Raw genomic sequence first — 15,564 nt, 5'->3', positions numbered from 1 at the left:
CTAGGATTCTTGCTTTATTAAAAATAAAGCAATAGAGATGTGAATGAGATCAATAAAGCTTACTCATGAGAGAGTCATGGTATAGGCAGCAATTATAACTGAGGCGGTGAGAGAAAGAGCCAGGAACTTAGGCTTGGTTGGTGTGGGTGATGGGTGGAATTTTAGAGTTTAAAAGGAGGCTTGGTTTATGGCTACTGAGACAGGTTTAGCCGGTAATAACTGGAATTAGTTACATTTATTGTATTTTATGTGCTAAATTTTATTCTTTCATATTTTCTGACGAGGTTTGTAACATGATATTTTGTAGCAATATGCGGTGGATACAATGTATTGTTTCTGTTATTGTTTTTATTATTTTATGTACTTTGTATTTGTTTGCAATATTACAATACAATTAATTACAGCTGTGGATATTTTAATGAGGCCAGTACCTTTAAATAAGGCCAGTACTATTTAAAGAGATGTTTGCATAATGCCAGCCAGCCTCCTGACGAAGTCCGAGTGACGAAACTGGTAGGGGCGTGATTTGGCATTTGAGTTTGTGGTCAGAAGCAAGCTCCCGGAGAGCCGCTTGGAGACGTCCAGTTCAGCGGCCGGTGATTGCCTTGTTCCTTCGTTATATGCTGTATACATTTGCGGAGGTGTAAGACCCCCCTTTCTGGTATGCTTAATTGGTTATTGAGGAAGATTGAAATAAAAACTGTTATACTTTTAAAGCACTATGTGGCGCCCCCTGTCGCGGATTTACTTTTAATATATATAGTGTGTGTGTGTGTATGTATGTGTATATATATATATATATATATATATATATATATATATATATATACCGTATATACTCGAGTATAAGCCGAGTTTTTCAGCACAAAAAATGTGCTGAAAAAGTACCCCCTTGGCTTATACTCAAGTCAAGTGTAGCGCTGACCGGACGGAGTTCGGTCAGCGCTACACACTGCCAAACACACAGCCGCCGGAGCCGGCAGCTGCGTGTTTGGTGTAATCAGCAGCCGCTGAGAGTCTGTCAGACTCTCAGCGGCTGCTGCTGCTCCCACTGCGGGAGCCATCTTCCGGCTCCCGCAGTGGGTGATGGGAGACACGTCGTCATGACGACGTCTCTCCCATGCAAAGCGGCCGGAGGAGCGGACAGCGGCGGGACCAGGAGCGGGAGTTTAAGGTAAGTGTTTATTTTTTTTTTATTCTTTTCACGTCTCTCTCTACTAGGGGGGGGGGGGGACTACAGGGGGCACTACCAGGGGGCGATGACTACAGGGGGCACTACCAGGGGGCATTATCAGGGGGCGATTACTACAGGGGGCACTAAAAGGGGGGATTACCACTGGGGGAACTACAAGGGGGGGATTACTACAGGGGGCACTACCAGGGGGGGATTACTACAGGGGGCACTAAAAGGGGGGATTACTACAGGGGGCACTAAAAGGGGGGATTACCACTGGGGGAACTACCAGGGGAGGATTACTACAGGGGGCACTACCAGTGGGGGATTACTACAGGGGGCACTAAAAGGGGGGATAACTACTGGGGGTACTACCAGGGGGGATTACTACTGGAGGCACTGAAAGGGGGGATTACCACTGGGGGCACTACCAGGAGGGATTACTACTGGGGGCACAACCAGGGGGAATTACTACTGGGGGCAGTACCAGCTGCTGCCATTTCCCACACTAGGCTTATACTCGAGTCAGTAAGTTTTCCCTGTTTTTATGGGTAAAAGTAGGTACCTCGGCTTATATTCGGGTCGACTTATACTCGAGTATGTACGGTATATATATATATATCCCCCTCTAGAAAGGATCCGGTGCTGGTTCTGGTAAATACAGGGGACCCCTACTTATTATTTTCCCCCTGTATTTCCAGAACCAGGACCAGCTCAGAGCCCAGTGCTGGTTGCGCTGCATACGGGGGACCCCTATGTCATTTGTCCCCTGTATTTTGGCAACCAGGACTGGTACTGAAAAGCTTGGTGTTGGTTGTGCTTAATACTGGGGACCCCTACGTTGTTTGTCTTCTGTATTTAGCACAACCAGTACTGGGTTTCCAAAGCCTGGTGCTGGATGTTGTTGTTTTTTTTAAACACAGAAGAACAGACTGGTCTCACTGATCCCATCCATGCTTCTGTGTTTGTTTTTTTATACACAGATGCAGGTATCATGGATATTTCAGATCCGAGCCTGCATCTGTCTGGTGAGGAAGCAGTCGGGAAGCCAGCGGATGCAATGCCGAACACCGGCTTCCCGACTGCTTAATCCCAGCAAGGGTAAATGACAGGCATTGAAATCCCTACGCCTTTAGAATGGCGCCCGGCATCCCGATCGATGGGATGCCGGACGCCACCGCGGACAGCTGCGGGGGGGGGAGGTTAGGTTTAGGACTCCCAGGTGGGACTTAGGGTCAGGCACCCCCCCCCCCGGGAGGTTAGCGTTAGGCTAGGGGAAGGGGGGGGTTAGGGTTAGGCACCTTAAAGGAGGGTTAGGGTGGGAATTAGATTAGTTATACTTACCTCTCTAGATGATCGGGATTTCCTCCTGTGTTTGGCAGACGCTGTTGGGATTTGAACCACCGGCCATGCGGCCAGCGGTAAATCATATTGATTCCGTCTGCTGCTACCTCTCCCGGGTCCTACAGCCTGCACTACCACCGCCTGCGCTGCTGCCCGCACCTCCGCCACTAATGCCTGCTACCGTCCCCGGGTCCCGACCACAGCTAACGCCCGCTAACCCCCCCTCGCCTGAGTCCCGGCCGCAGCTAACAGCCGCTTTCTTCCCCCAAGCCCACCGCCACTACCGCCTGCACTGGCCAGCCATCTTGGTGCACCCAAGTGAAGTCACAGTGAGTACATCTGCTCCTACTGAGGCTGCGCAACAAGTTGAAGCTTCCTATCTCTACAATGGCGGATTCGTGAGGTTGTAGTTTAAAAACTGTAACTTTCTCAATTACCTAAACCCCAATAGCACCTACCCTGGAACTATAGCTACCTAATAAAACAAACCCAAACCCTCATTTTTTATGTTTTTGCCCTGAAATTTGGCATGCAGCACCAAGCAACCGTTCTAGCCGCCCATGCCAAATTTCAGCTTGGCACCTCCAATAGCTTTTGAGGTGTAGCCCCTTAAACATCATGCCCCCCCCCGGGAGTTCTCTATGGGAGAATTAAGTTTTTTTAGATTCAGCACGACTGTGCCTTTATAGTAGATATATATATATATATACAGTGTGTGTATATATATATATATTTATATATATATATATATATATATATATATATATATACTGCGCAGAGATGGGGAATGCATAGTGCCGGACAGTCTTTGGACAACCGAAAGAATGCCTGCAGGGACTTTGCAAAGACAACGTGTTAACGCAACTGATGTCCCTGAGAAGAATCTTGCTAAATAGCTGGGAAAAGTACATAGAGAAAGAATAACATTGTGTTGATGTTGTCCGAAAATATTTGGGCCAATATTCACATTGGTGCTGAATAGACCCAAGAAACACTAATGAGCTAGAAGGTGCCGTTCTCCAAATGTCAACCAAACTAGAGGCATAAAGACAAGTCTTTATAGGTGGGATCAATCATCCAGTCGTGCCCTGCATTTATCAAAATCATACCTACCAACTCTCCCTGAGTGTCAAGGAGACTCCCTGAACAGTGGTGATCTCCCTGACTTCCTGCAGAGTCTAGCAATCTCCCTGAGGTTGGGCTGGGTGTGCACAACACAGTGATGATGTCATCACTGTCTAGCTACCATGGAGGGTTGAGGTTACCGTAAAATAGGGCAGACTAGATGGGCCAAGTGGGCCTTATCTGCCATCAAATTTTGTGTTTCTATTGAGGAAATACTGGGGAGGTGAATAAGAAAATGGCCTTCGTTCCATAGCACACTGATGACTACATGAGTGGCTGTGTGCCAAAGGAACTGCTCAGATGCAGTTGGATGCTAGTCAGTTTTATGATACGGAGCAGTACATGCCCTCTCCAGTGACGTGCTCATAGGTGTTGTTTTCACAAACATTCTCCAGTGATCTAAATTCAGATGCATTATATTATTATAGTAACCCAGACATGTCGGGTGAAGGAACCATGAAAGAAGCAGTTTTTAAGGACATTGAAACTGTAAGAATAAGGGGGGGGAAATATCCTAGACACATAGTCACATTTCCTAAAGTATAAAACATGACTGTATAATAATTTTTCTACAATAATTGGTCTTTAATTAAATAATACATGAATTATCTTATTTGTTTTATTTCATTTAAATTTGACTGATAATTTATAACATCAGAATGATGGTATTATATAAGACTAGACTATTGATCGCCCTTGAGATAAAACAAAAACTCCTGTGAACTGCATCCCCACACTGAGAGTGTACTGCCTATTAGAGTATAAGTCTATAGATTTTTTAATGTGGAAAACCATAAAGGTGCTGTGTGAGATGAAGACAGAGCACCCAATAGCAATAATTACCCCTGACGCAGTGGTACCAATCTATATTAATTAAAAGGAATTTTTCAGCAGGCTATAGAGGAAAAAGGTGTACTCCAAAAGACAATTTAGCTTACTCAGTATTCCTTTAAGTAAAATGTTTCATAAATTAGTAAAATGTATTTAATTACATCTTAATAAGCCACAAAATACAAATGACTTTAATAAAAGCTCAGAATGCGCAGAAACACGTGAGTATAAACTTAAGGACTTGCTTACCATGCACCTGTGTCCAGCAGATGTCTGCTCATGCGTAACGCAAACAAATGCTAAACCAGACAAACCATATGATAGTAAATCTAACTCATGGTGTGATCAGGAGCAGACAGACAGATCTGGTTGCAGGATTGCAAATTTACTTGGTGAGGGAAAACTTTACCTAGAGACTGTGTGCTTCTTTGGACATAATTTGGAACCTTGTATAAAATCAACTAGCGACCCACCCCGGCTTTCATCTTGCCACAGCCTCCTGCATCTCACCACAACTAACGCCATGTCACCACAGTGCCCTGCATCTCCCACAACCTACGCCATATCACCACTGTCCCCAGCATCTCCCACAACCTGCTCCATGTCACCACAGTGCCCTGCATCTCACAACAAGCTACACCATGTCATCACAGTGCCCTGCATCTCACTACAACCTACGCCATGTCACCACTGTCCCCTGCATCTCACCACAACCTACGCCATGTCACCACAGTGCCCTGCATCTCACCACAGCCTACGAATGTCACCACAGTGCCCTGCATCTCACCACAACCTACGCCATGTTACCACAGTGCTTTGCATCTCACCACAACCTACGCCAAGTCACCACTGTCCCTTGTATCTCACCACAACCTACGCCGTCACCACAGTCACTTGCATCTCACCACAACCTATGCCATGTCACCACAGTCACTTGCATCTCACCACAACCTACGCCATGTCACCACTGTCCCCTGCATCTCCCACAACCTGTGCCATGTCACCACAGTGCTCTGCATCTCACAACAAGCTATGCTATGTCATCACAGTGCCCTGCATCTTACCACAACCTACGCCATGTCACCACTGTCCCCATGTGCTAGGAAGGGCAGGAGGATCATGGATGAGAGATTTGTATTGCAATTACCGTAAGCATTATCAGCAGCATGTTCCCTGGGGCATCTGTGCATATTTCCACAGCCTCCATGCACACCCCTCCCCAACTGCCGAACATGGAAATGGGCAATGTACTCTTTGCACAATGTACCCTGTATTTCCTGGGCTTCCTGTTGAGTTTCTTCGCAGTGGTGCTCCTGTCCGAGTACTGTGCTGACTTCCATGGGAGGTGCCTCCTGTTCACCGGGGGCACGTGACTGAGCGAGAACATCATGCTGAAGAGGGAGCATGTCGCAGCGTATCAGTGGTGTCCGGAGTCTGCTTGCAGGTTGAGCTTAGGGTTGGACATCGGCATCCGATGGTTACTAAACATCAATGTTTTTGTTCCGATGGTAGTGTTTTTACCATTTGATGATGGAGGTCTGATGTTAGCCACCATCAAATGGAAATCATTCCATGGTGTTCCGATGGTGGTTGTTTTTTTAATTCCTGATAGCTATGCCTCACTTGGCTCCTTCCTGGCGGCTACTGTGTCTGCATCAGGGCACCTTCATGGGTTCATTGAATAGTCTCTCACTCTGCCTCAGACGTGACCCTGCTCAGTCCCTGACTCCCTCTCCTGTCTAGGATGCTGCTAAGCAACATGGCACATTGCTATCTTTGATTGGCTCTCACTGTCTCAGAGAGCCAATCTGAGCACAGCCCTTGGTCCTGCAGCAACAGCAGTCAGTCACTCACACAGCGTAACAGTTCTTTCTATGACTTGCTTCATTCCAAGCCTCAATTTCAGATGCTTTCTAGCTGCTTCAGCACCCTGGCCAGCTCCTATACAACAGCTTGGTGCAATTTATTTTTCAGTGACTTGCTTTACTAAAATCATCACTGCTCGACTCCATTTGGTCACAGATGAATGATTCATACACCTAAACCTTCCTCAACCAATGCTGTATAGAATAGTGAAAACCCCATCAAAATCCGTCCAGTGGTTCAAGAGATTAGTCTGAATGAACAGACAGGCCCCTAAGCCGGGGACTTTATATATAGAGATATTTACCCTCTCAGCCACAAATATTCCACTGCTTGAGAGTCCTAGTCTGTCCTGGCCAATATCATTACATAGAGTGATTGGTCATGGGGGAATCTATCCACGCCAATGTCATGGCTCTATTGTGTAATTTATATCATTTTAGTCTTCTGGTCTTGCTGTTGTTGAGTTTTTGTTTCAGAGATATCATGGCAACTGATTTCATGTATTTGTCATTCTATTGGCTTCAGAATATACCTGTGTTTGCAGATATTGTGTGCTTGAGAGTGCTAATTGTATTTAGACATTAATACATGCTTGTAAGATACTTTATTGCGATATATAACATATATGTGTCCTCATACACCTAGCCTCAATACGCCTTGCTTTGCGAGATGGCTGACGCCAGTGAGCTGTAACGAGCTGTGTAGTCTTTTTTTTTTTTCCCGTCCTTTTTAACCGAAAATGCATCTTAGTCACAATTGGATACAACAAACCGCTTCATGAGACTGCACTGATTTATCTGATATGTGACAGTCACAATCTGTATACGAATTGTGACAAAGACCCATTTTCAAGCAAAAAAGGCATTCGACGCAAGCTGAGTCGCAGCAGTAGTGTATGAGGACACATCTGTACCCTACATAATCCTATACAGGGCTGGCACAAACGCCCCTGGCATTCCAACATCAGGCGCTCCCCCATCCACCATTTCATACCTTGTATGGAGCGGGGGTGGGTGGAATCTTCTACTTCTCTGTCAGACAGGAAGTGTGGTGTTGGGTTGTGACGTCACACTCTTGATATATAATTAGCTTTCAGTGTGGGGGCATTGCAGGGAAAATTGAAATATTGAATAAGTGACAATATGTCAGTCAATGGGGGAGATTTAATTAAGTGTAGATTGTGTGTACACATAACATATTACTTGCGCCACAGCAGCAACAATTTTACACTAGGTCAAATTAGGCACAACCAGTTGTTTCCAGAGATGCAGTCCTAAAATGCAAATGGAAAAGCTCTGCGCATTGGGATCATTTTCAACAACATTTGAGCTGTGTATTGTGCACCTCAATAAGCCTCCATGCACAAACCTGATTTTGTTTTGTGGTATAAAATATTGACATGGGTTTCTGCTGCCATTAACCAGTTCTAGAGCAAAGAATAACTGCTCCAGCTATTTTTCACAAAGCAATTAATATATTAATTTTAGATGTCATTTAAAGAAAATGTAAGATTGTAGAAACAGGAAGCGGCTTCTAGCTCCGGAATCCTTCGCATTTTGATTTGATCAGTGTTCTTTAATGAAGTTAATGGTCCTAAAGTGATGATTTTTTACTCGATCCACAATGCAGATGCCCAACTGGACCTGCAATCCTTCCAAACTTTTTCGTAGAGCATTAATGTATTGGTTCCCAAATTTTTTATTTTTTTTTAAGTGATCCCTATGAAAAATATTTCTTATTGCTGAACTCAGGAAAATTTATTAATTTAAGTAAATTGTGCTTACCTGTCATCCTTGGAGTCTGTTATGTGGTGGTGGTCATGGTTGCACTTCTCTTTGTCCACATATTTTATGATAGGCAAAACCAGTACTGTTGACTGCCAATCACATGGACCAAAAATAATTTTACTTGGTAGTGGACCACCAACCCGTGGCTTCTCTTTAAGTGCCCACCGGCACCCAGTTTGGGAACCACTGCATTAATGGATGCTCTAGCTGGATGAATAGGCACATGATGAAATATAATGCAGATGACCACTTTTCAGGTGTGTGAATAACCTTGACTATTATGTTACAGGTAATGTTCTGCCCTTTTTGATTTTTTTGTTACAGTAACAAGAACAGACTGAGTGGAACCCCCGATGCAGATATTTTACATAGTTTGTGGTCTTGTTCTCATGTCCAGTCTTTTTGGAAACTTATATTAATAAGTTTTTGAACATAGAGTTTACGATCACTAAGGAATGAGTTTTTTGGGGGGTATATATCCAATTTCTATGGAGTGTAGATTATCTAAAGGTAATCGATACTTGCTTGTTAAATTGGCAGCTGCTGCAAAAAAACGATTCTGTCACACTGGATATCAACAGAACCTATCCCCATACATTTATTTCATACCAAAATTTATTTTTTAAGGATTGGACCGAAACTTCTTTACACAACGAGAAAATTACAGGAATTTTTTTGATGTTTGGTTCCCATGTGTCTCTACAGTTTCAGATGTTATAAAGGATGCATTGACGAAATGTTTCGGTTTAACAACCTGGTACAATTTGGAATTTTTATCCGCAGGTGTGCCATTGTAGTAGACCTAATTGGTTATTATTTTTTTATCTATGTATTATATACAGAATGATGTAGGTTTTTCTCTGTCACTGTAACAGTGTTAAATAAGAAAAATAATGTATGTTATGTATTATGTCTAATACCTAGCATTGTAGTACTTATTATAATGTAATTTTGTCAATAAAATTTGTTAAAAAAAAAAAAAAGAATAGACCAAACTATTTGTATTTTAAAACGACTGTCTGATCTTATCTTTGTTACTTTGCATTCTAGGTTAATTTTAATGAGCCGCTCTCCATGCTGCAGAGACTCACTGAAGACATGGAGTACCACGAGCTGCTGGACAAGGCAGCAAAATGCGAGAATTCTATAGAGCAGATGTGCTTTGTAGCAGCTTTCTCTGTGTCTTCCTATTCCACCACAGTCCATCGCACCGCAAAACCATTCAATCCTTTATTGGGAGAAACATATGAACTTGACCGACTAGAGGATTTAGGATTCCGATCAATTTGTGAACAGGTGAGAAGCAGTGATGTGCGGTGAGGTCAATGGCTGGGGAGGCACATATGTATAAAAACCAGGTTTTTATACCAAAACTCTGGAGCATGACCGGGAGTATGATAGGGGAGGGAGTATGACAGGGGAGACCCTGACCGAAAAAACAACCCTGGTGAGAAGAACCTGAGCTTCTTTTAGGTTAGATGGAATTTGCTAAATCATGCTTAGGCCCATCCATGCCAGACATGCTGTTGTGAGGTTGTGATATGTTGTAACACAGCCAGAAGAGTAAGGAGGTTCAGGTAAATGAATGGTGAAGTATAGTAATGCCAGGCAGAAGCTGTCTGTCTTAATGTTACAAATGAACAATACACACATGGTGACAAGCTGTATGAACATACATAATGTAGAATCACACAGAAGATATAGGGCAAAAAAAAATAATGGAAAAAAATATCGCTGAGGCATCTTGCCTCAAAACAACAAAAACACACACACACGTGTTTAATATACAGCTTAATGTTTCTATGTTTTCTTTTACTATGTTTACACACATTTCATTTATTTTAATAATTACATTTAATCAATACAACATTTTTTTAGGTTTTTGTTCTGTTAATGTAGTACCACCGCAATACTTGTTAAATAATAGGCTTTCTCAGCCTGTGGTAGCCCTTTCATGTATAGGTAAATGTGATATCAAGTCTTAAATCAGACATAAACTCTTATTTTCTATAGCAATTTTTTACCTTTCATAAATAGATTTCTAAGAAACCAGCTCAATTCATTGCAATTTGCAATGCTAGATAGTACATAAATGTACTAGTTCCACCACAATACCCGTAACTAGGGTGCTGCAGCCGGTGCCACTGCACAACGCTCAGGTTGTCCCAGGGGCGGAACCAGATGTCGCCACAATGTTGTTACTAGCGGGGCACCCGGCTACTTTTCTGCACTCTGTAGCTCCGCCTTCTAGCTCCCGCAATACATGTCAGCAGTGCTGACAGTAGCTCAGAGATTGGCAGACAGGTGAGTGCTGTGAATCACCGTACGGAAGGGGGCATTGCTGTGTGGCATAATGTGTAAGGGGCTCTATTGTGTGGTATAATGTGTAAAGGGCACTACTGTGTGGCATAATGTGTAAAGAGCACTACTGTGTGGCATAATATGTAGGGGGCAGGGGTATATCTAGGGGTAAAAAAAAGGGGGGGGTTGGGCTGCACATCCTAATGTAAACACAATAAGAGGTGCTACCTTGCTGAGATCTGTAATTCTACAGCAGAAATAGAGGGATGGGGAAGCAAATGCACACTCTAAGCTCTAAGAACAATGAATATCACAATATATATAATAAACTATCAATAAACATCATCAGGTGGGTCCCTAACATCCCTATTACTGACACATTGTATAAATTTATCTAGGACTTACCTGTAATAGCGCCCATTACATGTGTGTACTGCAATGCAAGGACCCATACTAATTAAAATCACCTGCTAGCACCAAAAGGTGTACCTTAAATACACACGTACACAGAAAAAAAAGGGGGGGGGGTTGGGCTGCAGGTATACAATCGGTAAGCCAGCTGCCTTAATACCGGCAGCCGGCTTCCCGACTGTCATATCCCCGGCAAGGGTGAAATGCCGGGCATCTAGATGTAGACTCCTGACATTTCCCCGATGCCGGGAGACAGGCGTCCCGATCGAAGGGATGCCAGGTGCCGCGAGCAGACAGCCGCAGGGGGGAGGGGTAGGTTTAGGGCACCCGGGGGGGACTTAGGGTTAGGTACCCCCCGGGAGGGTTAAGGTTAGGCTAGGGAGAGGGAGGGTTAGGGTCAGGCACCCCCGGGGGGGATTTAGGGTTAGGCACCCCCCCCGGTGGACTTTAGGCAGCGGGGAGGTGCGGGTTAGGGTTAGGCACTTAGAGGGGGGATTATGGTTAGGCACTTGGGGGGGAGGTTAGGGTTAGGGGGTTAGGTTAGGTTAGTCAGTACTTACCTATCGATGATCGGGATTTCCAGTGGCCGGCGGTATTTCATACCGATTCCGGGCTGCACATCCTAATTTAAACACAATAAGAGGTGCTACCTTGCTGAGATCTGTAGTTCTACAGCAGGAATAGAAGGGGGGGGAAGCAGATGCACACTCTACGTGCTTAAAGTGTGCATCCGCTCCCCCTCCCTTTCCCAACCCCCCCTCTTTTTTTTCTGTGTATGCGTGTATTTAAGATACACTTGTTAGTGCTAGCACGCCTCCTATCTGCCCCAGGTGATTGTAATTAGTATTGGTCCTTGCATTGCAGTACACACATGTAATGGACGCTATTACAGGTAAGTCCTAGATAAAGTTATACATTGTGTCAGTATTAGGGCTGTTAGGGACCCACCTGATGAGGTTCACCTTGATGTGGTAGGTGGGCAAAATTTTTTGGCCAAATATGTACTAAAAACCTCAATTTAAAACCATGTTTATTGATAGTATATCTAAGGGTCCAAGCACCCCTGGTGAAAAAAAGAGATTGCCCCCCCTTCCCGGGTCACTCTAAGCCCACCCTGTGTCTCCCTAGGGCCCACCCTGTGTCACTTTAGGTCTACCCTGTGTGTCTCTAAGCTGCCCTTGTTTTACTCTAGGCCAACCCTGTGTATTTCAAGGCTTCCTTTGTCACTCCAGGTCTCTTCTGTGTTACTCCAGGCCCACGCTGTTTCTCCAGGCCCCCTTGTGTCTTCCAGGCCCCCCTGTGTCTTCCAGGTCCCCCCCTGTGTCACTTTAGGTCTTCCCTGTGTCTTTCTAGGCTCCCCTTTACTCTAGACAAACCCTGAGTATTTCAAGGCTCCCTTTGTCACTCTAGCCCTCCTCTGTGTCTCTCCAGGCTCCTCCTCCTTGTGTCACTCCTGTCTCTTTAAGCTCCTCCTGTGTCTCTCTAGGAACCCCCGTGTGTCTCTCCAGGCCCCCCATGTCACCCCTCTGTGTCTCTCCAGGCTCCCCTGTGTCTCTCCAGACCCTCCTCCCCATGTATCTCCAAGTTCCTCCTGCATCTCTCCGGGGCCCCCTGTCACTCCAGCCCCTTGCATCCCTCTGGCTCTTGCCCAGTTACTTACCTTATGTCTTCTGGCTGCTGCTACTCTTCGCGCCGGGCCACGGTTCCTTCTCATTGCATCGCAATAACAATGAAAAAACTTTATTGCACCTGCCGGATGGGGGTCTGTGAATTTGCCCGGTGAGGATGGGATGACTCCCCTAGCGGCGGGTGGTGCCCCCACTCTCCGGTCGATGCCCCTGACAAGTGCCATCCTGGCCAAGGGGTAGATATTCCCCCGGTATTGGGAATTACTGTGGCATAATGTGTAAGGGGCATTATTGTTCGGCTTAATGCTTGCTGGCAACTCCTTCAGAAAATGACACTTATTATTGTACAGTAAACTTCAGGCTGCTGGTACTCCAGAAGTATTCAGGATGCTCTGCCAAAGTCCTATAATTTGGTGGAAGATGCACGTGGCTGGCTTAAGAGCTACCTTTGCTTGAAACTTGTCCATTCTCTATTTGCTCTGTTTTAACTTTTCCGATAATAAATATTGGAGTCTTTTCATTATTGAAAGCTGTACTTGAGTGATTGAACACATGTTTAACCTGCATCCAGATATTGAAAATATGCATACCCTTCGGCAGCTCTCTGCTCTACCTTCCACATAATCATCTCAGAAATACAAAACTGTTGAAAATTTGTGAAGGCAGTGGGAAGTTACAAGATGTTGCCAAGAATTGCCATCAAACGAGGTACAAGGATGTTATAGAGCTGCTGGACCAAATTAGTTCAGCTGTCATTGCTGCTGTCATCTCTTTTTTCCTCAATTGGTGATCTTTGATAACTCCTTAGTGGCAGCAGATACCACTGGACAATGGGTAACATGTCCTGGCAGGGGAGTATTTAGACAGGAGGGGGCCTGTGTTCATTCACTGTCCGGGGCCCCCTTCCCTCTCTCCGGCGACCGTGGCGCACTGACAGGTTCAGTAGACTCTGGGCACTAGTCTGTGCCCAGAGTCTACTGCACATGCACAGGACACCGGGAAAATGGCGTGGCAGCCATTTTCCCGGTGATTTCTCTATTGCGCATGCGCAGAATGCCTTGAAAATAGCCACGGCTGCCATTTTCCAGGCATTCTGTGCAGCGCCTCTCCAGCCAACGTGGCACTTTGGAGAGATAAGTATTAGAAAGTATGGGTGCAGGGTGTGCCGTGTGGGCCCCCCTGGACCTGGCTCTGTTTTCATCAGTGAGCATTTCGCTAAAGATAAGCACAGAAACACTGCTACCCCAAGCTGGTGGATAACCACAAGTGTACCCGTGAAGCATGAAAGCGGAAGCCTTCAATAGAACCAGAAGCAGAAGGAGGTTCAATTACGATAAATGGTGAAGGACAGATATGCTAGTTGTCAATGGCTGTTTAATTATTGGTGCTTCACTTTTGGACAACCCTAATTCTTTAGACAGGCTCTCTCTTCTAGCCCTTTGACCCTACCATAATTTGATTCAACGACAAGTTCACATACATTGACAGGTTTTAGGAAGTATGGGATGGAGACTCAACTACCAGCTCTATAGGCATATAATGTTTGCAACATTTGAGTGGTTAGACGACCAGACCAGTCAATGTACACAACCATCCTGGGTGCTTAGATATTTAGGATGGATTTAATCTGTTGCACACGATAGCACTTTCCTCTGCATTCTTTTTTTTTTCTATAGAAAATAAAATATATATCATAGTGTACAAGCTACAGACAGTGCTCTTTTTAACAAATTGTGGAAAAGCTTATTTTATCTGACAAAGGGGGTATCCAATTAGCCGCGATAACGATACGTTTTCTCTGGAGTAACCTTTTCGGACCATTCGTCAAAAGTTGCCGCTTATCTGTTTGCGCGCTCCCATTTATCGTGCTATCCTATTGCAAAACTTGAGATAACTAATTTGCATGATAATCTTGAACGGATGACAGGCGATTAATACAGGTGAATATGGGCAAATCAGCCTGTACCCCCAAAAAAGGTAAACTTTTCTTCTGATGCAGACTTCCTGGCCTCGGCTAAAGAGCTGCGAGGGGCAATATGAGTAAACTCAGGGTTACTCAGATGGTCGACATTCTCGCAGAAGATCTGATGCTGCATCTTAGGACGCAGCGCTCTGATCTGCGATGCTGTTAGAAGGTTTGTTTTTACCTAAATCAGGCCCATATTGCATGTGCATATTACTGGAGAGCGTTTTCGAATACCCCAATGTTTTCATTCTTTTTAATTCATGTAGTTTAATGTTTCAGTGCACTCTGTAACTCTAACAAATAAAAAATTTACTGTAATATAAAAAAAATTAAATCCTAGAATCATTTTGTTTAATAAAATTGAGTATGTATTTTTGACTGCTCGAAGTACAGTATCCACTTTTTGCAGATATAACTGTCAAGCACATTTGTTACATACTCTCTACAATGGAAATCAAATATTGTTTGTGAAGTACACTGTTGGGAAGTTTCCACAAATGTGTTGTAGCGCTACAGCGCCTGCCGCATTCTTAATACAGTGGAGTCTGCACTTTTAAATGGATCATGCAGACTCCACTGTATTAAGACTTAAAGGTTAGTATTGCTTCCTGTACTACACTACCTCACTCACTACAGTGATGCATACGCTGCATTTTAACTGTGTCGGTATGTCAGTCTCTTGTATGTTGACATTATTAATGTCAATATGCAGATGGTATACCTACCACGGAGCATCAGTGACCACCATATAATGCAGAGAACATCTTAGTGACCGCCATAAATTACAGAGACCATCAGTGACTGCCATATAATACAGAGAGCATTGCATGAACTGCCATATAATGCAGAGCATCACAGTGACCTCTATATAATACAAAGAGCATCAGTGGATGCCATATAATACAGAGAGTATCCATTAAAAAAAAAAAAAAAACAGAAACCAGTCCAGTACTGTGGGTAGGTGAAAACTAACCTGGGCCTGTAGTAGTGTTACTATCAGCCAGCCAGTGAGCCCTTCTCTGCACAGTGCCAGCTCATAGTGGCTGACAGGTTATCTGTCAGCCCAGCAGTCAGCCCTGCCCCGCCAAGACACTCTTCACATCTCAGTCCGCCTTTGTGGCATGTACTTCA

General features: G+C 44.5%; 1 protein-coding gene across 4 annotated transcripts in view; it reads left to right on the top strand.

Moving 5' to 3' along the window:
- The window catches only part of OSBP2 (oxysterol binding protein 2), a 363,838-nt gene that overhangs the window by 323,221 nt on the left and 25,053 nt on the right, over nt 1-15,564 (top strand). For all 4 annotated transcript variants that reach the window (XM_088475122.1, XM_088475123.1, XM_088475125.1 and 1 more), the window contains one exon: nt 9,178-9,423. In XM_088475122.1, the coding sequence (XP_088331248.1) occupies nt 9,178-9,423 (246 nt within the window). The remainder of the gene's footprint in view (nt 1-9,177; nt 9,424-15,564) is intronic.

Source organism: Taudactylus pleione, unplaced genomic scaffold, assembly GCF_031769625.1.
Source record: "Taudactylus pleione unplaced genomic scaffold, aTauple2 ptg000162l, whole genome shotgun sequence".
Classification (NCBI taxonomy): Eukaryota; Metazoa; Chordata; class Amphibia; order Anura; family Myobatrachidae; genus Taudactylus; species Taudactylus pleione.
Note: the sequence above shows the minus strand (reverse complement) of the source record. Positions and strands in the feature narration are given on the sequence as shown.